This window comes from Phalacrocorax carbo, chromosome 3, assembly GCF_963921805.1.
Source record: "Phalacrocorax carbo chromosome 3, bPhaCar2.1, whole genome shotgun sequence".
In the NCBI taxonomy this organism is placed as follows: Eukaryota; Metazoa; Chordata; class Aves; order Suliformes; family Phalacrocoracidae; genus Phalacrocorax; species Phalacrocorax carbo.
In genome coordinates, this window is record NC_087515.1 from 69,950,797 (window position 1) to 69,975,732 (window position 24,936).

At 41.1% G+C, this 24,936-nt stretch overlaps 1 protein-coding gene across 7 annotated transcripts in view; it reads left to right on the forward strand.

Moving 5' to 3' along the window:
• Positions 1 to 23,611, forward strand: part of ECHDC1 (ethylmalonyl-CoA decarboxylase 1) — a 42,098-nt gene extending 18,487 nt beyond the window's left edge. For all 7 annotated transcript variants that reach the window (XM_064447333.1, XM_064447335.1, XM_064447337.1 and 4 more), the window contains 2 exons: positions 1,531 to 1,611; positions 20,300 to 23,611. In XM_064447333.1, the coding sequence (XP_064303403.1) occupies positions 1,531 to 1,611; positions 20,300 to 20,705 (487 nt within the window). In that variant the 3' untranslated portion in view covers positions 20,706 to 23,611. The remainder of the gene's footprint in view (positions 1 to 1,530; positions 1,612 to 20,299) is intronic.
• Positions 23,612 to 24,936: the final 1,325 nt, after the last annotated feature.

Sequence of the window (24,936 nt, forward strand, 5' to 3'; positions counted from 1 at the left end):
ATATATTTATTTAATCTTCCCACTTCATAAGAGGAATGTATTCAGTTCTACCATCTGGTACTTCTGAAAAACATTTTTCCTTTCCTTTAGATTTAGCTTCTCTTAAGAAATAACATTTCTATCAAATGCATGTGTGGTAGAGTCTGTATTTTTTCTTCTCAGAGCTCTTTGAAGATAAATATCCATTGTTTTCAAATAATCTATATGAGAAAGTGTTATGAGCTAACATTATTCTGTAAAACTGTCCAGGAGACTGGAGATTTAGTAGTAGTAGTGTAAGGAATCCTCAGATCAGAGTATAAGTTCATCTCTGTATGATCAAAATTGGTGGACAAAGCAAAGAGGAGGAAGGTGTATGAAGATTAAGCCCTCACCTCAGGTGTCTTGTCTTAGAGTACGTTGAAGCTATAGTTTGGGGGGAGCGCTGAACTGCTCTCTGGGGACACCTATTGTAGATGGGATAAACCTCCCTCAGAGGGAACCTGGGCTAACTGTAATCCTGAAGGAGGTTCCCAAATGGATCAGAGTGTGGATGTAGGGGACTTGGACCCATATCTTCTGGTTCCCCGTAGACCACAGGAAGAATGAGGTTACCGTCTTCCAGTGGGTTCACTGTGCCATGTATTGTATGAAGCGTGCTGCAGATGCTAAGTGAACTTGGGCCATAAGAAATTGTCAGTGTTTCTGTTAAAGTAGAAGTAAAACCAAACATGGTCATGATTGGGAAGCTGACTTCTGAATGTGGTTTCAAAACTGCTCAGTGAGTTAAATGGTCACTTAATTGGAAAAGGCGGAACAGCTGTATCAGCGTGCAAAGTCTGGGACTAACCAGTTGTCTTCATTTCTTAGGGAACCTGGCTCATCCTAAGTCAGTCACTGTTCATTAGTATTCATTTCACAGTGGCAGTGGGGAAAGAGGTTCTCCCTACATATTCTTCCTTCCCTCTGTCCTTTGAATTACCTTGAACATGATTAAATACCTGGAGCATGATTAAACACAACACCATCAAAGGTAACAGATTGTTGATATCCTCAAAGGATGGTTTTGTCCTCCAAAAAAAAAAAAGTTTGGTTGGTGACTGAGGTTGTAGCACTCTGAAGAAGCTTCTGAATCTCATTATTTTTAGATAACCTAGCCATGCAGTTCTTCATGTCCCTTTCTTCTGCTGTCTGCAGTGTACTGGCTTAGGGTAGGGTCTGATGTCGCTGTCCTGTCACTCCTTCTTGCGGACAGTCTTTTTAGGTATAATATGTAGTATGTATTTTTCATAAAATAGCACATGATCTTCTTCAATTTGATAGATCTCTCTTGCTGTTTCATTTTGGGATCCTATATTAATTATGGAATAATAATTTTAGCATAAGTGGAATTGATATTGTGCTACTTACCCACAAAGATGTAGTTATTTTAATGAGTTGGAACAGTGTATTTTTCCTATATTTTACTATAGAGATGGTTTGCTTAAATTCTTTTGTAATTTCTAGAACACTAAAAGCATGAATTTTTGGTTACAAAACTCTCTTTTGTAGATTGCCTCTGATCAGTGTTGCACTAGTCCAAGGAAAAGCTGTTGGAGGAGGAGCAGAACTTACCACGGCATGTGATTTCAGGTAAGATCAACAATTTGAGTAGCTGTCATATTGGGTCAGTGATTTAATGACTGCACCTGTGAAATGTGGGGAGTTTGAGGTACCATGTCTACCAGGAGCCAGGTCCCTGAATCCTAAGGCATTAGGAACTGGGCTTTGTCAGAAGACTTCACAGGAAAAAAAAGTTTGGGTTTCCTGATAGTACAGAGGAATGGTTATTTACTGTCAGGTTATTGAGTTTGAATCGCTGTGTAAAACAAGAGCAGTGAGGAGCTTTAGCAACTGACTGTGTCGTAGGCCAAGTGGGCCCAGCTTCTCACCCGAGTGAGAGGTAGGACTGCAAAATTGTGTATCCCCTTACGTCTCTTTATGTGGCTGTCATAAGTCAAAATAAATAAATAAAACTCTCCATTAGTCTGGTATTTTGTGTTCTAGGTTTATTATTTGTAACAAAACTTTGCACTGTACAGTTTTTGAAACAAGTTTGAGATGCAAACAAATGAGGTTCTGTCCCTGTGTTTTTTTTCCGTGCAGGGATTTGCTAGCACGAAACAACTAGCGAAAAACAGAGTGCTTTAATTAAGGAGGCTGAATGCAGAACAGGAACAGGAAGAAACTAAAATAATAAAATGTCACTTTATTTGAACAGTTGCTAATGTGCAAACAGCCTACAGATGTAGCAGGATAAGCACTGTGTGTAGCCTCTCTGAAAATGAGGAGCTTGTAGTGAAGTTTTTATCTAAGAGAAGGAAATGCGCCCTTTATGAGGGCCTTAGTGCCTGAAGTGGGAACGGAATTGTCCAGAACCAACTGAAAGTACTTATATTCAAAAGTAATACTAAGCAAAATAAACCAGAGTATTACAGTGCTGTTCCAAGTATCAGGAACAGGCTTTGGATAGACGAGGTGGTATCCACATTGTCTGAGCTATTGGGAAGCAATCTTCCTTTGCTTTGAAACTAGATGTGGCTGGAACTGTTTTCATACCTACACAGCACCTGGTGAACTGGAACCCCTGCTCTGACTGTGGCCTCTGAGTACAGGCTGTATTATAAATGCCTTGTAAACATGCAGAGAGGTACCATGTTTAACAGCTGCAGCGTTGACAAGAGAATGCAACTGGGAGGCTTAGTAGACCTTTCTGTATCTGTGAGTCCATTGACAGAAAGTGAATCCTGTTATACCTAAAGAGGAGTTTAGGGAATATGAATGTAATGAAATTGAAATCTTTTGGCTTTCTGAAATATGTAGTCTCTACTTTTACTCCAGCTATGTTGTTTGACATACTGTGTAATTATAGTTATTGTCAAGTAGCTCTTATTTGCATGAATTGAGCAGCTGCAATTCCTCTAATGGGCTGCCGTAATTTTCATAATAACTACAGCTGTTGATCCATCTTCCATTCCTTTCTCACACACCCATCCAGTACAACTAAATAATAGCAATTCAGGAGCAGCAAAGGGTACTTAATTAATAACAACAACAAGATAAAGAAACATACTCTGTGCTGTTATTGCCCCCAAATTTGAGAACTTTAATCTTGGGGTTTTTTGAGGGCCATGGGTAGATATTAGTGGAACAGGTGTCCTGTCCTGAGTCACTAGATGCCAAAAGAGGAACTTGAGAACGGAAATCAGAGAGGTTGGTTCTCTTCCTTGAATAAACTGGACTTTTTTTTTTTTTAAGAACAGAGTGAGTGAGTTGTAGCTGCTTTTAATTCTGAATTTTCAAATCCACTTCTGTTTTCACAGTTACCATGTAAGCTATGAATGTGCTTGGTATTGGCCTGAAATATTTTCTAGTTTTTATCTCTGCCGGTTTGTACTACATTAACTATACTGATATTGTTGAAGTGATTCACTTGCACAAAAACAGCTTATGTACCTTCTCTGAAATGCGCTCTGGCAGCATGATGCACACCTCTCTGGAAGGTGGACAAATCAAGTTTTAAAATAGCTGCATTAGTTTGATATTACTGATGCATTCTTCCAGTTCTTATATGTATTCTTAGCAGTTCTTTTGGCTAATTGTCTCTTACTCTGTTTTAAGTCAGCTCATTTAAAATTGGATTAGGGAGGGCTTGCATGAACTCTGGCACATTTATTGCTGGCATAAGGGCAGTGATGAAAAGTGAAAGCATCTTGAGTCACTCTACCTTTGATCTGGAGGAAGAGGTCTTCTCAAAACATCTTCAATCTTAGCTGCATTATGGACTGTTGCAGCATGGCTCTCCATAAGAAGCAACATCCTTATAAAGATCATAAACATGTCATTGGGGGGGGAATAATTGTCCAGACAAGTGCAAGGTAATTAAAATCCTGTCAGATTTTTCTGATAGGAAAATTGAGATGATAAGGTGTCTAAGACTAATTATTTATCTCAATTATTTCTGTAAAACTGAGTAATGTAAACCCATGCAGGTATGAAACTTCTTTGGACAGCTGAGCTTTTTAGTACAGTTTCAGGAAACCTAGCCTTCTTTCGGTGTGCCACAGTCGAGTATTTTCTCTGAGCCTGTGAAGAGATGGCTCGTGTCAGCGTACGTTGCAGTTCTGCATGACACTGCAGCCATTTCAGTGAAGTGCACAAATGACTGTGATGTTGGATTCAGTGATGCAATTTTACAAATAATTGAAATGAAGTAGCTGTTCCAAGTTCCCTGTATGCAGAAACCTGAAGCGTGTCTTGTACTTGCACAATGCACGAACTTAAGAAAAACCGATTTGGCAGGGTTGGTTAAGGAATTTGGATAAGAATTGTAGTGGATTGTTGGGCAGTCAGCTCGCAGATATGGGGCAGAGACAGTTTGGTAATGAATTTATTTGTGCAATTATCATCAACACAGTAATCTCTGAGCACAGTAGCTGCGCTACCAGCCAATACCCAGAATAACTAACTCTGAATACTGAGCTGTCATCTTCTGTTTCACATTGGTGCCTTTGAGAAATCTCGCTGGGGTGGTGTCTGTGTACATCTTTTAGATATGTCTTCAACTTTGAAAATTTGGTCCATCACTTGGCAAATGGACTTCCATTGTACCTGAGTGCTTCTGAGAAATATAGTCTCTTCCCCCCTCCGCTCCCTTTTTCCTCTCCAGTGCTACTGCAGTCAAAATACAGGTGTGCCAGTGCCATGTAAATCCCATTTAAAAGGTGATGTCTCCAGGCAGAGAATGGGAGTGCAAGGATGGAAAGCTACCCACTTCTCTTACCATTGACCTCAGGATAGGCTCATGGGTAAAGACAGCAGTATTCTCTTCTTCTTTATTAGAAAATGAATTAATCAACTCTCATTTCTTTACCTGTAGTTGATGTTGCACAGTTAAATCGCAAAGGGCCAGTTTCACTACTCTTGTCAGTGCTAAGCAGTATCCTACTTTGTAAAAAGCACCACAAATGTAAAGAGGTATTTGCTTTTTGAGCAGACTTCTGCTCTGTATCTGTAGAAGTGGCAGAATCAAGCTTTTAACAAGGAGAGAAGCTTTTGCCAATAATACTGCATTGATATCAGATTGGCCTTGCTGCATTTTAATTGGATGTTTTCTATGTTTTTTTAAAATATGTAGGCATGCTTAGTATGATGTTTTAAGGTATTAGGCATGTTCCATAAAGTGCCTATAAGAGATATAGAGAAATGCACTGTTATTGAATAGCTTTTGGTGTGTGTGTTCTTGTGATGACTTGTGTTCATTTACTTTTACAAGCATGTGTTTAGTGCAGTAAATGTAATTTATATGAAATGAAAGGAGCAGAAGATAATATAACCACTCTGTAGATGTAGGCCCACCATGGCTGACTTTTGAGTTGTTGCTCCTTTAAAAAAGAGGGGGGGGAGGGGAAGCTGTAAAGACATTAGTATTCTACAGCAGGCTTTTCCAAGAATAGTTTCAGAATGTCAGAGCACAAAACACTAGCTTCTTTGGAAATATTTCACTGTATGCAAGGATTTTGGCTTTTCTATTTATCAGGAGGAGCTTTTAGGTACATAAGATGCTGCCCTTTGAAATAAGGGCGCCTCAGTACATAGTAGCTCTTTTCACTGGGCAAAGCATGACATGAATGCAACAGGATGGGGCTCACATATTCATGAGTTCTTGCAAAGTCCAGGCTGACAAAGCACTTTTCATTAGATGTGACTCCATAATGTTGCTGCACATTATCAGGAGAAGAATCAGTAGCCAAATTTGATAGTGGGTTCTCACAGCTTCAGGTGCTCCCTATATGCCATAGATCACTTTTTTTAAACTATATAAAATTTTCCTCTCCAATATATATATGTGTGTGTATATATATATATATATACACACACACATAAAACCTCCTTCAAATCAGTTGGCAATTTTAGAATTCTGTTGCAGTCATGCATCACTTCTCAGTTTTAGAGCCCTGGGAGGTTTGTTAGTACAATTTTCTGACAAATTTTCAGAGAGATGGATTATGGTTTTAACAGTATCAGATTGCCTGCCTTTAAGAAGGCAGTTCTTATTTTTGACCTGGCACACTGGACATCTGGTTTAGTAATCTAGCACTGCTAGAAATGGGCTTGAGAGCTTGTGTTTTGGGGCTTGTATTTATGGACTCATTTTTTTTATTTATTTTATTACCAGTTTTCATTTGGGTTTCAGTTTTATGTGTTTACAGTCTTCCAGGCAGGGTTTTTCATGTAGTCTACAGTTCAAATTTACCACTGTTGGATTTTACTGGAAATGTAAATAACAGCATCAAAGCATGAATTTGAGTTGAAGTTTTCTTTCTGAGGTTGTCTTTTTGTAGGAATTTACTTCATCCCAAGTTTTTTTTTTTCTTTGGGAGGCCAAAGCATCTTATCTTGGGTGAATAAGGTTTTTGGTATCAGCACATGTCTACATTTTAGAGCACTTCTGCCATGCAATCTTATGTCCTTTCTGTTGAACGATCCTGTATGCAGCTGATTTGCTGTTGCACTGTAATAATAAACAGAGGTAGCGCAGATAATGGAAAACTTAGATAAAACAGGTGTTAGGGAATGAAGAGCTGGACCCATGCTGCTTGTTGCTGGGACAGTGGGCTATCAGTACAGTGTGGGGAAGCATTCGAGACTCAAGGAGAATTAGTTTAGGAAGAGCACAAATGCACTGAAATTGTCCATGATGCTTGCATCTGCAAAGTGACTAATGCCCAGTTTAGATAAACTGCCTGCAGGTATTTGAGTTTGACACTCCATTGCTGATCGTCACTACCAAAATATTCTTTTTTATATATATGTATATATTTAAATATAAAATATGTATATATTTATATATATATATAAAAAATCAGATAGCTCTGCAAGTTGGTTCATATGAAGTCTGAGAAGTACTTATGTATTCCAGTCTGCTGATTCTGAGGTGGGATTACGTTGAGCTGAGATTTCATGAGGGGGACAGGCTGCCTGAACAGCTCACCTGGATGTGGGAGAAGGATGTCCCTGCTGCCCATTCCCAGCTCACTGCTTACCTCTGGTTTGCCAAGCTCCAGTGAAGATGCCTCTATGAGTCAATTATCTCACGAAAAAGCAACAGAAGGGCTAGATATTTCCTGTTCTTACAGTGAGTTAAAGTGGTTTGTAAAAGGATATAGTAATGACTAAAGCCAATGTGGAGGAGGCCTCTAGGGGGGAATGACAAAAGAACAGGAGGGGGGTGGGAATACAGTCATCTCCTTTTGGCTCTAGGGAGCTGCTAGCCTCAGTTTCCCCTGAAGTCACAGCTTTAAACTGCCTAACTGCATTGGATCGGCTTCCAGAGAATGTTTTCCAAAGTCTGTGTTACTTATCTCATTTTTCAGTCCTGTCCTGTGCTATTGAAGGACTATGAAAAGTTTAACTCTTCCTCTCTCTATCGCTCTGGGTAGCAATATAGTTGACATTGTAGATATCTGAAGGGTAATCATCCTCATCTGAGTTACTATTCATTGAAATGTCGAAATGTTCCCCAAATGACTCAATCTCCCTGGGTTTTTGCAATTGTAAGCAGGTGTTGCTGTGTGGTTCTCAACCTGCTTTCATTGTAAACATTACCTTCACAATTGCAACTTCTAGTCTTCCCCTTCACCCCATTTATCTTCTCCCCTCTAATCCAAAGCAACGCAATACCTTAGTGAAGATTTAGAGCCCTGTGGCTGGAACTCTGTGTTCCTGTTCCTTCCAGACTTACGCAAAATTGTGTGAAACAAGACTGCAGACGGTTTGAACCTGTAAACCTTGGTGGCTTCAGCTTCCTACTTCTTCCTAGATTCTGTAGTCAGTGAGAAATTAATTGCTACTGCTGTAAGTCATCAGTCACAGTAAGAATAAATGAAATTATAAATTCTTATATTAAATAAATTCTGTTGTGCTTGAACTGTTGAATGTTTAAGAGCTTCTACTGTACCCATGGTGTGTTACTAGGTGTTATCCTCCAGTTCTGTTTTGTGTGCTGATGCATTCATAAACAAAAATTGAATATGTAGGCTGAGGAAAAAACTGTTTCAGAGAGTGTGGATTTGTGTGTGTGAAAGAGAGAAAGATTGTAAATAAAAAGGTACCAGGGGAAATTATACTTTTGGTGATAATTGGTCACACTTTTAGGTATATTTGTGGAGGATTTGTCACAGTTTGCTGAAAATGTGCCTGTTTCTTGTCCAGCTAGTCTGAACATACCATCAGTTAGTGTTACGAAGCTGGCTTTAGTTCCCTGTCAATACAGCTAATGTGCTATATTAAAAAGAAAAGAGGTGAAGAATTTAAGTTACTGTTTGTAATGTAGAATTTTAATCTTAAATTTTCCCTCCCATTTAAGCCTTTTTTGAGATATGTCATTGTGGCCCCCCCTCCAAAAAAAAAAGAAAAAGATATGATCTCTGAAATCATATTTCATATCTGGAAAACTTAAAACTTAGGTCACAGCCACTGTGATGATTTTAAAAAACCCTCACAAGCCTCAGCATTTTTTATTTGAGATTATTAACCCGGTATTCTGAAAAAATGACAACATTTTGTTATATTCATCACCAGTGGTTTCAAATGAGTGTATGACCTCTTTTTGCTTTAGTCAGAAATTGTTGCGTAGCATGTGTGAATGCAGCATCAGTAGCACTGCACGCAGACAGAGTTGAATTTCGAAATGTGTCTTGTTACCCTAGGTCTTGTGAAGGGTTGTTAGGTAGTGTGATGTTACGACATATTTTAAATCCTTTAACGCTGTGGGTTGCAGAAATGTGATATATCAAATCCATCATAAAGTATTAGAGCAACTCTGCATCTCTTAGGGCTGGTGTCAAGAAATGCTGTTCCTTTCCAGTTGGCTGAGTTTAGGTGATCTTTGCTTTCCTGACATGTTAGATGCCAAGCTCTGAGCCAGAGTGTTGGGAAGGTCCCCCTCCCCTTTATGTATCAGCAGCAGAGATGAGCAAAGAATATGGCTGAAATGTTCCTCCTTTAAGGCGCTCTTGAGTTTGGTCCAGGAGAATTTTGTTCTGTTTTCTTTGGTCTGAATAAACATACGTGGTGGAAATAAAGTTTTGGGAAACTGAGGTTATAAACATGGGTGTATATGCTGCACAGAAGTGTGCACATAATTTAAAAAATACAATATTTTCAATTTGAAAACAAGCTCCAGTGTACTTTTTTGATAGCTAGATGAATACTGGCATTTAGATTTGACTAAAAATTTCAGTTACCAAACACCTTTACCTCCAAGTGGTCTTTTCTTCATCGAAGAATCTGGTAAAATATCACTTGATCTTTTCTAATGGAAATTTTTGCTTTAGTCTAAAAGGCATATCTGTTGTTGAAAATGTTTGCTTGAACAGAATCCAAATAGCTGTAGTTTCTTTTTTGGAAGGAAAGACTCATGTAACATTTTAGACTTCCAGCATGAGTAATTTTTATGCGAGCATTATTTTGGCCTTCACTCACTTGTGTATTGAGGCTTTGGCAGCCTGCGAGGAATAGCTAAAACCTGCCTCATGGGTAGGACCTGAGTGCTATGTCAAGATGAGAACTACTCTGGAAATAATTGGATGGTAATGGAGGTTGCAGTGTGCCTGTGACTGGGACCCCCTGACACCGGGGTAATGTAAGTAAAGTCATAGCTGGGAGTTGGAAGAGGAGAGTGTTAGTAAGACATCTGTCATTTGCAGGGGAGGAGAGATGGGGTGGTACGCTGTGGATTGCTGTCATACAACTGCTGGGAGAAAGGAGGATCCAGGCACTACGTTTTGAATGATGGGGCTTCAGTCCCGCTTTATGGCTCTGGTGATTCGTGGCGTTTTCAGAGTTTATACTGCACCCTTCGGGGGAATTACAGCTCCCCGGTGTAACTATCCGTTTTGCTCACTTGATTCTGTGCGCTCTTAAGCTGTGGTATGAGCCTTGTGTGTATTCGTAAGTGTCTGTAAAGCCATGCTGCTCCTTCCCCGTGTGCGCACGGGGGGTGTTGTCAAACAGATCCGAGGCAGCACCCGTGGACTGGGGACTTTTTATTGCGAGCTGTATAAATGTAAAAAGTCTGTGTCTCTCCCACTTGGGAAAGGCTTTTTAATTTACTTTTTCTGCATTTTACTGGGTCTTCTTGCCTCACTTGAATGCTGAGACACAAGAGTGGGGACAAGGGAATGGTGTGTGGCGCACACAGCTTTTATGTTACGTAGCGGCTTGCAAAGGGGCCGCACGATGCGCGTGTGCAGCATGGAACACCTTGTGTGACCACGGTGGGGGGGCTTCACGAGCCCCCTGGCCAGCCCTCTCTGTGGCTCCCCTGCGCGGTGCTGCCTGTGGCCCGGCACCTGCAGCCTGCTGTGGGGGGATAGTACCCTGGGCTGCGGGAAACCCCTGTGAGCACCCCACGTGGACCTCAAGAAGTATCATCTTACTTCCTTTAATACTGCTTGTGGAGTTTTAATCAGTCATGCTGTTTTGGGCCACTATTTCTTGCCCTGTTATCTGTCATCTAATTCAACTTTTCATTTCTGCTACAGAAAAAGTCTTTTTGTAACTTCCAGTATTCAGCTTCATTTATCCCTTGTAGAAAAAAAGTAGCTTTTTATAGCATACTTTTCTCTCTCCAGCTTCTGTGAAGCCATGGGCAAGAAAGTGTCAATCCTGAGGTAAAAAATTAGATTTAAAACCCCTAATCCAGGTCTGCTGGGTGAGCCTTCATCCGTAGCTGACTTCTGGGGGTTTCTGGTCCAGCAAGAGACTGGAAGAGCTTTCTGTGTGGATGGCAGCCAGTATGACGGTGAGCATCACCTGCAGGAGACTTTCGGAGGGTCCAACCTGCCTTGTCTTGTTTGAGGCTGCCCTGCTTCCCTTGCAGGGTATTAGCAACAGCTTCTTTCCCTGTGTTTCTTTCCTCCCATAATCCCTCTCCTAACAATCTGTGTTGGCCTTCTTTTAACCACTCTCCTTTGATCAGGGAAGTGCTTAAGAAACAAATCTTTTTTCCCTTCTCTGGTTGTTCTTACACAATTGTGTCTGAACCAGTTTTAGGCTGGGTCTTACTGGATCACAGAGTGCTCTGCTGCTTTAGCATACTCCGTTTTGCTGCTGATGGGCCTTTTCTTCATTTTTCTCAGTGCGGGCTTTGCTATTGATGAGATGCTGGGTTTTGGGGCGTGCAGATTTCTGTATCTGCTTATTATCATTTAACTCCTGCTGTGCACAGGATCTTTTTCTAGTAACAGTATTGTTTTTGTGCTTCTTCCTTTGAAATTGGTAATCTCGCAGCCTCTTTGAGATGACTGTTCCTTTTGGAGGCTCATCTTCTATTGAATGTCTGAATGTTTGGGCAATAAATAGTTGAGTTAACCACGCCTTAAGCTGTTTATTCTTAGAGACCATATTCCTCCTAAAACAGCTCATGTCTACTTAGCAGTTTCTGCTCTGAAGTCCCTGTGTTCCATCTCTGCCTCCAACTCTTCTTTTGTTACTCCATCTTCCCTTTTTTTGATCTAGGACTCCACTTTTCAGAATTTTAGCATCAACCAAATGTTTTGTGTCTTCAGATGAAAATACAACTTCGTTGTTCGTTCTTCTGCATTCGTTTGACTCTGAGTGATGTGAAAAAGCATGATAAAGTCACATTATAAATAGTTATTTTAAGGTTTCCTTGAAGAGTGCATCTCTCATTGTTCAGGTGCGTCTGCTCACTGCTGGAAAGTGGCCTGGGGTTTCCCAGCCAACCCAGAAGAACATTAACTCTTGCTCAAGAAAATACATCTGTAATTAGGGCCTATTTTCAGATCAGATTTTGACTGTGATTCTTAGGGCTCCATAAAATTCATTGGGAAACCTGACTGTAGGGCAAAAAGGTGGTGAAGGCAACGTGCTAAGGAGATTTGAGATATTTTCTCCTAGGCTACTTCATGTAAACCTTGATTCTTAGCTTTTGTTGTGAGTGGGGGAAATATGGATGCACTAAGAGTGTTACAAAATAATTCAGTAACTATAAATAAAATCCTATATAATCTGTAAGGCACTTTGAAAAGAGCTGTGAGGAAAGAGAGCTCTTGTGTTGGTGAGATTTTTTAGGCTGGCATCAAGCCTACTCCTTTGACACCGAGTTTTACAGTGTGCCTAGAACACTCTGTACTTGGGAGGCTCAGTAGGATTTTTTTATTTTGGTTCTTGGGTATCATTTTAATTTATTTAAACCTCAAGAAGGTGTATGGTTTTGTTTTAATCACTGAAAGGATTTGAGAAGACTGACTTTCTGATGGGTTTATTAAAATAGCAGCTGGACCTGCTTCTTTCCATTGCACTCCTGTAGTAAAAGTTACAAATTAAAGCTCATAAATAGAAGAGATCATTAATGTGCACAATATTCCCTTACCCTACTGAAATTTGGGATTGCAAAGCCGCTTTGTGCAATTTTATCTAAGATATGCACAAGGGACATAGTTTCTCCAAACTCTTCTTAAACCATCTTGTCTTCATTTTTGTATTCTTTAGTGATTACCATTTAGGCATCTGTCAAGTGAATATTTGTGACTAAAGGATTTTCAGAAAGAGCAAAGACATAGGGGGCTATTTTTATTATGCCAGCCTGCACGGACTATCACCAAAAATATGCAGGAGAAATCCTTAGTTTTATCAGTTTTACAGTATTTTCACTTAGGAAGCCTCACTTCGTGTTGTCAGAGCTCTGAAGCAGCAATTGCTCTAATGTCTAATGGGCTTATTCTTTCTCTGTATAGGGCGAAATACGAGAAGCTCTCCATGAGAGAGGAGATATGGGAGAGGAGCAAGGGGAATTAGTATTAGCAAGCTGTGCTGGGAAAGCCCAGAGCAGTCAGGCTGGCCAATACTCACTGCATTGTTATAGTTTGAGAATCTGCTAAATATCATTAGCAAGGAATTATTTACTAAATGTATAATCAAGGCTTTTTGATCCTTTAAAGCCTATCCAATTAATCAAGTGAGATTGAAAGATAAGTGAAATTGTGACTAACTCTTCTCAGGATGAATCCACTTGTTAATACTTTCAGAGAAGTAGGGGGTTTCTTTGGTGATAGAGGGTGTAGTGAGATAGCTGGATTTCAAAAAATCTTTAGCTGTTTTGTCTAGATAATCCCTTTACAGAGTACCTAGGTAATTATTTGATGGTGTAGTGATAGACTGACGAGGCACTGCACTGGATAGGCAGAGACAGATTAATTAGTCCCAACTTGATTTTTGAAGGAGACTTTCTTATTCTTGAGGGTCTAATTCTAACAGCATCTGTCACGAAAATTGAAGTAGGGACTGGAGACTGCTCATCAGCAGCATTGCTGACTAGCTAAATTATTTTAGTATAGCACTGCATATTTCTTCTGCAGAATATTCTTCCCACAGTACTTTGCTGCTTCAAAATTCATTTTTATGATTGCAAAAATGACTAGTTAATGCAGTTGGTTTTTTTTAAGGTCATTTTCTGTAATAACCATGGAAGGCTTGTTGGAATATTGAGCAAGGCTAGAACTAGGGCTTTTTAATTAAAAATAAACCCCTGTACACTCTGCAATTAAATACCGATGAAAGTATTCATAGCCTTTTTAGTAAGGTTTATGGCCCTAAGAATATTTTGAGAGACTAAATACTTATACAAGACAAGTTGTCACTATTAGAACACAATGTTGTAATGTAATTATCAGTATTTAGGTTTCCAGGTTAGGTCTCCACAGACACAGAATGCAGCCTTAACTTTAGTCAGTACTCTCAATTTCAGGCTTTCTGTGGCTTTGTGAAGATGTCAATGCAGTGGTTCATATTCAGGCCTTGTTTTCAAGGCTATACTCAGAAATTACTTTTGCTGTTAAAAGATTCTGGAGGAGGTAGGGATGAGTTCTGCAGCAAATTGCCAAGGAGTATTCGTATATGAGGCCTCAAGAATTTGTATTGTAATGCTAAAGAAGTTCTGTATTGTCTTACACGTGCATTAACGTCTGTCCATGCGTGGTGGGGAGGATAGGTTTTAGATGTATTAAATGGGAATGTACATTGTCTCTGGTGTATCTTTTTGACTCTTAAGATTTGGAATGCAGATATCAGAGGTGGATTGAGCACCAGGTACGTGTTAAAACTTGCAGGGCCACCTGCCATGCTAAAGCAAATGGGCAGAAGGCAGCTAGTCTGGAGGTTTCCAAACCGCAGTATGTGCTACATGAACTGTTCAAGACAGTGTGCGGTTGTAGCAGTGCTTGACTACTTGTGCAATGGTCCTTGTGCAAGCTTCAGGCTAACAGCACCTGGAGTTCCAACTGAGCTCCTTACAGTCCAGCTTGCAGGGCTGCTACTTGCCGGGGCAAGATCCCTTGGTGCCCCTGCCTGAGCCAAGGAACTGAAGCTCCAGAATTGGCTGGCTGGATTTGCAGCGAAGGGGCTGGAGTCATCAGAGGAGACCACCAGGACTTGGGTATTTGGGCAGGGCAGGTGCTCCCAGCATGTGCTGCAGCCACTGATCATACATTTGCTCAACCCGTTTGTGGCTGTAGGAAGGGCTTTATCTGCTGTTGGCTGAAGACCCTTTCACACGCTTGCATCTCCTCAGGCACAGATGGACCTTGATTTTCATATGCCATGATGGACAGTACAGGAGATACCAGCTATTAGATCCTGTCGTTGTACTGAACTCTAGATGCCTATGGCAATGCTTTTGCCTCCAATGAAAGATTCAAGGTGACTTCTCTCTTTTATGGAAATGCTTTTGCATCCAGCTACCCACTTCTACCTCATCTGAACAGTTACTGTGTTTCAGCTGCTCACTTTAAAGCCTTTTTCCTTTTTCCCCTGCAAAGCCAGAGATGTAGTATGCTGCCTAGAAGATTATTACTTGATTTATGTGGTGCACTGGACCAATGTGAAATAAAGGACTCCTGTTTAATCACAAATCAGGGCTTTTGTTGTACAGATAAAGGAAGAGGTAGTTAAGTTCTTACTCTGATGCTATAAATTCAACAATCACAACTCTCCCTTGTTTTGTTTTAGCTTACTGTAACACCCTAGTTGACTAAAAACATCCCAGCTGCTGCATGTGTTCAGCGGTGCTTTGTGTTTAAGAGCAGCACTTTTCTTTGTGGTGGGTTTTGCATGCATCAGCAAGAGGAGAAGGGAGATCAGATTACAGATATTACCTGTGTAACTCTGTACCTGCTGCCTGAGTCACAGTCACTTGCTGCAAGAGCTCACCACCAATACTGGGATCTCCTGTGCCCCTTGGGATGCCAAAGTGGTGTAAAGAAGATGGAGTGAGACTATGAGGTGCAACGTGCAGGTGAACTGATGGGGTAGGGGGCTGTGTTTTGAGTGTTAGGAAGGTGCAGTAGGAGAACAGGGAAGAAGTGGACAACGGACTCCGGTTTTCTTGCCCACTTAAGGTCCAGCATGCATCTGAGAGCTGCTGCTGCGGTGGATGGTCCTGGAAGCACTTGCCAAGCAAAGTTACAAAATCCTAAACTAGTTATGCCTGAGCTTTTGTCACTTGCGAGCAAGGTCATCAAATTTTCATGCCCACCTGGCAAAACAAGTTCCATTTGCATGAACACCATCCACAGATAATGTCATGCCTGACCTCTAACAAATTCTTGAACTTGTTCTCCTCGGTAGTGTGTATCTTAAAAAGCTGTTTTGGCCACACGTCAGCATAGCATGGCTGTTACTTAATTTAACAAGAGCTAATTAAGCTGATATAATTTTGATGAGTGTATTAGAAAAGCATACATGTTGGGGAAAGTGTATGACTTTGTTCTTTTGTTGTTTGCTGGTTAAAACAAATGTTTGGTCCATAATAGCCTTCTCTGTGTTACCATTTTCCTGGTGGTTTTCTTTTTTTTTTTCTCTAATGCCTCTCTCTTCCTGTGATTAAGAGTGTTGCGTGTGTGGTTTGGATGATTGGTTGAAAGCCTTTGATATCAATACTGTATTCTTTCTGTCTTCGCTGAGTAATGACAGTCAGCCAAAAGGCATGTGTGGCTGACCATGACCATTGCCTTTCATGTGTCTAGATGTCTTGTATCTATGTTTTGCAAAAATGTCTGGTTGTATTTGAAATTTTCTTATTTCCATTTCAATAACTTTTGCTCTACAGCACGTTAAAATTATGGATGTCTTTTAACTGTATCCCAAGGCCTTTGACTCTGTTTTTTGGAGAATTTTCCACATTGCGTTGGTTTAGTCACCTTGTAGATAGTGGTACCAAAATTTATAGAAGTTAGTAGATTTGGAAGTTCTTCCTGTGACCCAAGGCATAAGCTTTGCTTGTTATTTATGTTGACTGGTGGTTTGAGAGCAGGAGGCCAAAGTATTTGTAGGGGAGATAAAAGTAATCTCCTGCAGTATCAGCTTCCCTCTCTCAGTATAACCATAGCTGAGAACCAGGTGCTGCAGCACTGCATGGTGCCAGCTGCCTCCCTCCATGGTGTGCCAGTCTCACGCCAGCTAAAATGAGAAGATTGGAAGTCAGGAGCTGTGTCCTTATGTGACACTGGGAGTCAGACAAGGATGAGAACAAAATCCAGGTTGCTGACAACATGTTTAACTTTTTAGACATCCCTTTTTTTTCATCATGGGTTTCAGAAGCATAGTGGTAGGAGCTTTTAAAATGCATAAACCAGAGGATGGTATTTGTCCATCCCTAGTAAATTTCATTAGTGCCTTTGCCTTGTCAGAATGCTGAATATAATTCAAACCCCAAAGAAATGGTGAGGTAAAGGCCGGCACAAACCTTAATATAATCTTAATTCTGTCCAAGGAACTGATTATACAGTTCAGTAACAGGAGTACTATAAAAAGCAGGTATGAAAAACTGAGAAAATACATTTTTGTTTGCGTTTTCAGATTTTGTTGTATATGCTCCAGCTTCAAGTATCTGGGAAATACTTAGCAAAGGAAACCATAGCTGTTAGCTCACAGCAAGTGCCGCCTTTGAGGAAGCAAGTGGTCCTGTTTAGGGGTGTGATTTGTTAGGTAGCATTGTTAATGGTGAACAAGGTTTTCTTCTCACATGCATTGCCGGTGATGTGATGTGATGTGACAGTTGGTAGTTTGTGGGTGCAATGAGATGTCACAGAGTGAAGGAATCCTTCGATCAAACGTGGAGGGTTTGTAACGTTTAGCACATCTGAGAACATTTTAAATTGTACAGCAGGAACATTTGCTGTAGCTCTTGTTTGCTTTAGATGACTAACCCAAAATTGGATGTGGCCCATGGTGGCTGTGCTTTCTTCCTAGGGGTGTTGTAGTGCTTGTAACATGGAAATAAAATGTTCTTATAGGAGGTTTGAGCTGCACTTTGGCGTTTATATTACTTTAATCTCTTATTTCAAATTTAAGTTCTGAGGATTTTCCTACCCTTCACATTTCTGAAGGATGTATCTCTGCTTGTAAGGTCTTCAGTTACTTTGTTACATTAATTACATTTAATAAATATTTTTTTCAGTATTGTAATGCAACAGATTTTCTTCTTTTTTTTTCAGACAGGGAAGGCATGTGCCCAGGACCCTAGTGGTATGACCTTCCCCTGGGATACAGGGGACCCAGATTTTAATTCTCTTTACCTGGAAGACAAGAACAGGCGTACTGAGTCAAATCAGCGTTCACTTCGGATTCATCTACTATTCTGTCTAAGGCAGGGCTAGGACTAGGTGAATAAGGTGTAAACAGCTCAGGAATAAGATGGTACTTCTGTCTTTTCAGCTTTTTGATGTCTGCCTCTGTGTTTAGTAATGCTTGGTGTACTTCCCTTACATAAATTAATCTAATGGGAAATCAGATCTGCCATGTTTCAGAGGGTAGACTCAATGCCTTTCCTAAATAAAAAGGGAAGTATTTATGCAAGGCTGCAGCTGGTGATGGTCAGAGGCTGATCCCAGGCTAGCCTGGCAGTGGCATACACCTCTTCAGACCTGAGCTCAGGTTTCCATTGCTTCCTTGAGCATGGGGACTCCAAGTGAGTGGTATACCTAACAGAAAGTGGGATGGGTCATTTCTCTAAGAAAGGGTGTGACTTCAGGAGAGGATTCACATTTGAAAAGGCTGAAAAACCATAGATACCTTTCTTAAGCCTGAAGGCAGTCCAAGACTGCCTTTACACCTTCTACTGACCACCACTTAGCTCGATATTCTATGTGGAGCTTGTTCAAAGGAGCATTGTAGGGAGAGGTGAATCACAGTGAGATCCTGGAAGTTCCAGCCTCACAATCTCTCTGTGGATTTAGTTGTCAATTGTTCATTTTCCTTCTATCATGTCTGGTTCCATTTTCTCAAAGGGAGGTGAAGACTGTGCCGGGTAACAGAGCCTTTCCCACATACTGAATGTTTTCAGCTTTCTTCTTGTTGGTGCTGAAGGATCAGCTGTGCTTCTAGTGTAAAATCTGACTTCCCATGCAGGCTTCAGAGTGCATTGACCCAGCTTCCAAGATGAGTCCATACGCTGCCCACAGGACGTTCACAGAAATGCCTGTCCTTAAGGCCTGAAGCCAGGTGCCTGGGACAGTCTCAGATTCAACAAACACATTGTCTTACTGACCTGCAGTGGCTGTCTTATGAGACTGCCTACAGATCGTCTAGCATCAGATGCCTAGCTGCGTGTGACCGCTTCTTTTTTTAATGCTTCACATCGCTCAGCACAGCTAGAATTAAACCCTTAATAATGTTTTCATTATTGCTCTCCCAGTGGGACACTGGGTGTCAGCAAATTGCAAAATTAGCCGAGCCAGTGAAGGAGTGTTGGCATACTTGCAGAATCTTCCTTGTGGAGAGGAGAGACCTGAGCTCCCTGGGATTTGCTGGGTTTGGGAAGCACTTGATAATGTTAGCTAAAAGCCTTTCCTCCCCTGCAATACTCGGCACTCTTCCTTTTGTCACACAACCTTCTTCCACTATCTCTACAAAAAGCCTTTCATGCAATCTGGCATGTCAGCTGTTGCCTTTGTGCATTGTGTTGGGTCTGGGATAAAGCGTAAGCTCTTCAGCCCTGGTGCTTTATAGTATGGCATGAATGCTGATGGTGCTCTGGTTAAGAAAAAAGCAACTAAGCAAAATTACAATTAACAATAACTAAGAAGATTTGGGAACTAGGAGTTCCTAGAAGTAGTTGCATTTTTAAAGGTTTTCTTTTTCTTTCCCCTCTTAAAGCTGTTCACCTTGATACTTTCATTATGGAAAACTGCATTGTTAGGAAACAGACTTGTGTGTAGATCTCAGTATTACATGATTTATCTTCAGAAAGCCCATTAGTGGTTGAAGTAGAAGCTAATTACTTCACAAGTATAATTTACATCCCTTGCCTCACAAGCAGCAGCAAACTACCACACTGCAGAGCATCATCTTAAGGAGCAAGTACTGGTTTCCTTCTATACGTCTTTTTCTATACATTTCTATTTCTAGAGGCTTTTCCATTAACCTAATGTGTGTCAGTGTGAACAATCCACGGAGACAGTACAATCCGCTGCAGCAGGGCTCCTCCAGGGAGATAGCTTAATCAGCCCTAGGGTGAGTTTTTAAATAGGGGAGGTGACAGACTGTAGAAAAGAAGAAAAGGTGTGAAATCTTTGAAAAGAGGAATGTGACTCTACCTTCTGGAGGGGAGCAACTCTATTACACACTATAAGGCATAAATAGAAAGCAATTCTATTATACATTGCGAGCCATAAGTAGAGCGTCCATCCTGACTTCCCTTGCTGTAGTGAGCAGTTAGAAATCAAAGTCACATGGACACTCTAAAGTACAGAACAAAGACGACCTCAACTACACTATAATGAAGCACTGGGGTGCTGACAGAACTGCCCCAGCACAGATCTGTACTAAGACCACAATCCATCCTCTTGAGAAATAAGTTTTCTGCACAAGTTTGCTTGGGTTTTATCCCAAACCCTGTTGTTTCAGGCATGAACTAGTGAGGCAACGTTGGCCCTGTAAGTGTAATATGCCCTCTGTCTCTGCAATTCTGTTTTCAAACACTTTTTCGAACTGACTACAGGTATCAGTGTGGGTGCTAAGCATCTTTACTTGTGGCAGCCTACATATCTCATTTTGAGAAGGGCCAAAAGCTGCAGTTCAGGCACCGGGTGATGTGAAAATTAAGGTAACTCCCGCTCCGCCTGTAATCGGCATGCTGTCCAGTTGTAGCAGCCTTTGGAAGCAGAGGGGAGGAGAAAGTAGAAAATTGAGTGTGGGTGAGCTGAACATGGAAGTCAATGCATGGATTGACCTCTGTGTGTTTGTTCTTGGTTGACAGGTTGATGACGCCTGGAAGTGAAATTCGATTTGTCCATAAGCACATGGGTCTGGTGCCGGGCTGGGGAGGAGCTGCCCGCCTGGTGCGGCTCGTTGGCAGCAGGGCTGCCCTCCGGCTGCTGAGCGGGGCTATGGGAGTGGACCCCGAGAGGGCTTTGCGCCTTGGCCTTTCAGAGGAGACCCTGTCATCTTCAGATGAAACCAGAGCGTTAGAAGAAGCCCGAGCCTGGCTGAGTCAGTACACAGAGGGTCCGGCCAGCGTGATTCGGGCTGTGAAAATGGTGGTGACAGCGGGAAGAGAGCTACCAGTGGAAGATGCCCTAAGGACAGAGAAGGACATTTTTGGAACTGTATGGGGTGGGCCTGCCAATTTGCAGGCATTGGTTAGAAGACCAAAACATAAATGACAGCGAATGCATAAGAAATGTTCTTGACTTTTTTGCAAACAAAGCTTTCAGTAAAGCAGGCATTAAACTGAATTATTTAAGGACTTGCTTATTTAAACTGGCATTAACATTCCTGTCATTCACGTCAGGCAGACATATTTGGTGTGCAACCACAGAGAAATCCCCAGCAGATTCTTTACTGTCCTAATCACCCACCAAATGGAGATTAGTGAAATTAGTATGTAAAGGTAAATACTGTGCTGAGAATAGAACTATAATTCTTTTGGAATGAGGCTGAAGATTACTTTCCTTGGAGTTAATTTTGCTTTTCTAACTGTAATGGAAATGAATTGCTTGGAAGATAGGAGGTTGGTTTGTTTGCAGAACAGGTACATCTAAAGCTGCAAAATACAAGTTCCCCAACATAAGACCTGTGTCTTTAAGCAGCTTTGAAAGGATGATAGGTTGTTTTTTTTTTTCAGCTTCAGCCAGTTCCTTGTATAATTGCTGAGAAAAGTATCCAAGGATAATTCTGTTTTAATGGTGATTTTTACAGGAGCAACTCTTAACTCATTGAGGAGCTTATTGCCCTCATTCACTGACACTGATTCAGGTCTTTAAATGCATTTAGGTGTCTTCTCACTGCTTGAGGAATCAACTACCTACATACACATCTGCACATTCCCATAGCCTGGGTCTGTGCTGCTGAGCACATGCAAAGCTGCTGACCTGATTCTTTATACAGAATCTAGTTGAAATCTTGGAAGGCCATGATGTATCACACCTCCAAAATGGGATGTCCTTGACTGACTGGGTTGTTAAAGTACTTCAGCATTCTGGGAAGACTTGTGTATAGATCCATCTATGCCTTACTTCAGTTGTTTTAGGGGTAGGGCATATTTGGGCTGACCAGAACTCGGTCTCCACTTCATGCTGGTGCCTGTGCAAGTCATTAGATAACTCAGTGGGGAGGGTTTTCCCTTTAGAAATTAGAAGCTGACAGTCCCTCCATTGGCAGATGATTCTTAAAATGAAACATCTGTAAAAGCAAAAGCACACAGACATATTCATGACTGAGAGTTTTCTGTACTGTTGGTTAGGGTGCACTTGTCTCTAAATCCAGTAGGGGCTGAGATCTGAGCCCAGGACCCAGGTACACCAGGGGAGCATGTTAAGGAGGAAACTTTGAGCTACATGCCACTGACGTGCATTCTCACTCCGACCAGGCATAACTAACTCTACATAGGAACAACCTCCCTTTGGAAAGGGAGGCAATTCCTTGGATGGAAATATGTTACAATTTCTGCAGCATGGCAGGGTTCCTGAGGTTTAGACAGCAAGGTAATTGTACATACGTTTGAGGATCTTGGGACAGATCAATGATGGGAATTAGGCCTGGATTGCTTGTTAAGGTTCTGCAGCTTTCACGCAGGTGCTGTGCTCTGCTGGGCATGTTTTACTTTATGGCTTTCACAGCAGGGAGTGTGTATAGCCTGAAGCAACCAAAAGAAGGGGATGTGTTTTGAGCTGGCACCTCAGGGAGGATAAGGAACTTGCTCTGCCCTGTTACTACCTGGTTGCTTTCACACCTGAAGCTGCTGCTGAACAAAGATTTCAAATCTCTCTTCCCCAAAAATAAAGTTCAATTTCTACTTCCAGGTCAGAGAAGAGACAAGAACGGAAACAAGGGGAGAGATCTGGTTTGTCCTTCTTTCACCCCACCCTGCCTTTTTATCCAACAGCTTGGTTATTAGGCCCTGCTGCAGCTGGATTCTCTCCTATGCTCTAAAGGACTTCAAACCCATGACTTCTGAAGTGCAGATGTTTTAATATAGTCAGGCAGTACTTGACTGTTTAGAATGAGACTGTTCTGCTTTTCGTGAAGTTCCTCAAGACTTGTGAGGGATTCCAGACTGCCAACATCACTGAGCTTTCAGAGCATGCTCCAGTCCATACTCATCCAACTTTTTGAAGCAATAGCACATCACATTGTCATGAGTCAAAAAAAAATTGTGCTTTAAAGGGCAACTGGTTATTTCTTTGCGAGTAACAAAAATAAAGTTGCCATTGCTAATACTGCGATTATGTTTTTTAAATGGGTGTGAAAATTCCTTAGAACCCGAGCAAGATCCTTGAATAGCTATTTTTTTTCTCTATTTTTCAGGTGCCAGGCTGTAGGGCTCATTAGTGCACATGGTGATATAAATCTGAAAGGGAGGAGATTGTAGCAGAAAAGCAGAATCTGTTTTACTCACATGTTTTGAACTAGACCTGTGCTGCCAGTAAGTGAAATTCAGTGTGTACGCCTGTTGGGGACCTCTTTCCATTTTGATTTGTAGACAATGAGCTTACTTCTCATTTCAGCGAACACATTTCCCCAGCCATCCTCTCCAATTTGTATCAAAGGCAAACGTTGGCTTTCAAGAACAGGACAAATAATTAACTAGTACCGAGTAAGACATTTTCAGAAAAGGTTACAGAAACTCATTTTGTCCTCTGGTCTGTTGGAATCACAAATATACCAAACATAGCTACAGGAGATTCTGAAGATAATGACAAGTGTTTGTTTTGATCAAGGATTTTGTGAACAGGCTACTAGCATATTCTCTGGTTTCTTTTCTGTTTTAAAAGCAGGTACAGCCCTTTGTATGCAAACCAGCCTAACTAAATTACCATGAGCGCCTGCACGAGATGAAATGGAATCCCATTTTAGCAATTTCAAATCTAAATGCCTTATTTCATAGAATACTAGCTTATCATCTTAAAGTGAAATACTTGTTACCAGCAGCTGATAAGCATTTGTATTTTCTTTACAATTACTGAAGACTACAAGATTCATTGTTTTTGTTCCCCTTCAGAAATGGCCTAAAAACAAACAAGCACTAAATGCACAAAATAAATTAGAAACCTCAGAATTGATACTCCCAGACTCCTAATTAAATGACATGCTAGCTTTATTTCCTAGGGTCTAGTTTGCCATCTCCCTCCTCAGCAAACTAGGTTTCCTATTACATTGTGAAATGCCTGTCTTCTTCCCTTGCGTCTGTGTAATGCAAGAGCCTGAGTGCTTAATAGGGGTGTGGATTCCGCACCAAGCGTTTAAGGTTGGATACTGGAGATCACTTTTAGCAGTACAGATACTTTATCATATTTGCTGCTGACAGAAATATAATTACCAAATGGGCACTGTAGGTAAGCCAGGTGTTCTTGCTGAATGCCTGGTTCGCTATGTGATTTTTTTTAACCATGACATAGGATTCCTGTGTCTGTGGTTACCTGTTCTCCTGGAACTGAAGAAATGCGGTAGATTTTACAGTATTTTAATTTCCTTTTTTACTTTCCATTCTGCTCCACTGTGCATTTCTTTAGCTATGCTGTACAAGTTGAAAATCACTTAATGTATGGAGTTACAGAAAAACATATAATGCAGCGTGGCAGTGGCTTAGCTAAAAGTGACAGAAAACACATTGCCTACTGAAGGTAATGGTTTAAATATAAGACAGGAGTTATGCTTACTGCTTTTTCCTAGCTTGATCTGGGGAGTGCATTTGCCACTTTGATGATTAGCTATTAAGCTCTCACCAGCCTTACTTTAACTAATTTTAGTACTTCACAGCTGCTGTCAGCCAGCAGGAGCCAAAAGCAGCATCATGGGTGTTTGGCTGAACAGGGGTCTGCCTCTCTACTTTGGTCAAGAACCCCTGAGGATAATCACTGATGAAATTATTGGTAGGCTGGGCTGAAAATCGTGAAACTAAGTATGTAGCAAGTCACATTCTTCTATCTTGTTTCTTGCTTTCTCCAACAGTACGTACCCTCATATGAAATAAAATGTGCGTACATTGCAGAAGCGTTCTTACTGAAGGTTTTTGCAGCACAAAGGCAGACTTTGATTACAGCCACTGTGTGCTAACTCGAAACAGTGAAATAAGACAGCTAGCAACTAACCAAGAAGAAAAGAACAGTTCGTTCTCTTTCCTTCTGAAGTCCATGTTACTGGCTTATTTCCCTGCAGAACTGGAAGACAATTGTAAAAATCTGCGATCAAGAGCATCTGTTCCTAGCTGAGAAAGGAGAAATTCCATCGTAGTCTCTTCTGCACTGTCCCTTGTTCACTGACCCACTGATCTCATCTGTGGGCAGAGGAAATAAACTGGAGGGCTGGCACAGCTTTGCCAAAGGTTAGACACATCAGCCATCATTACAGTAACAACACTTTAGAGGTTCAAATCTACCATTTTTTAAATCACCC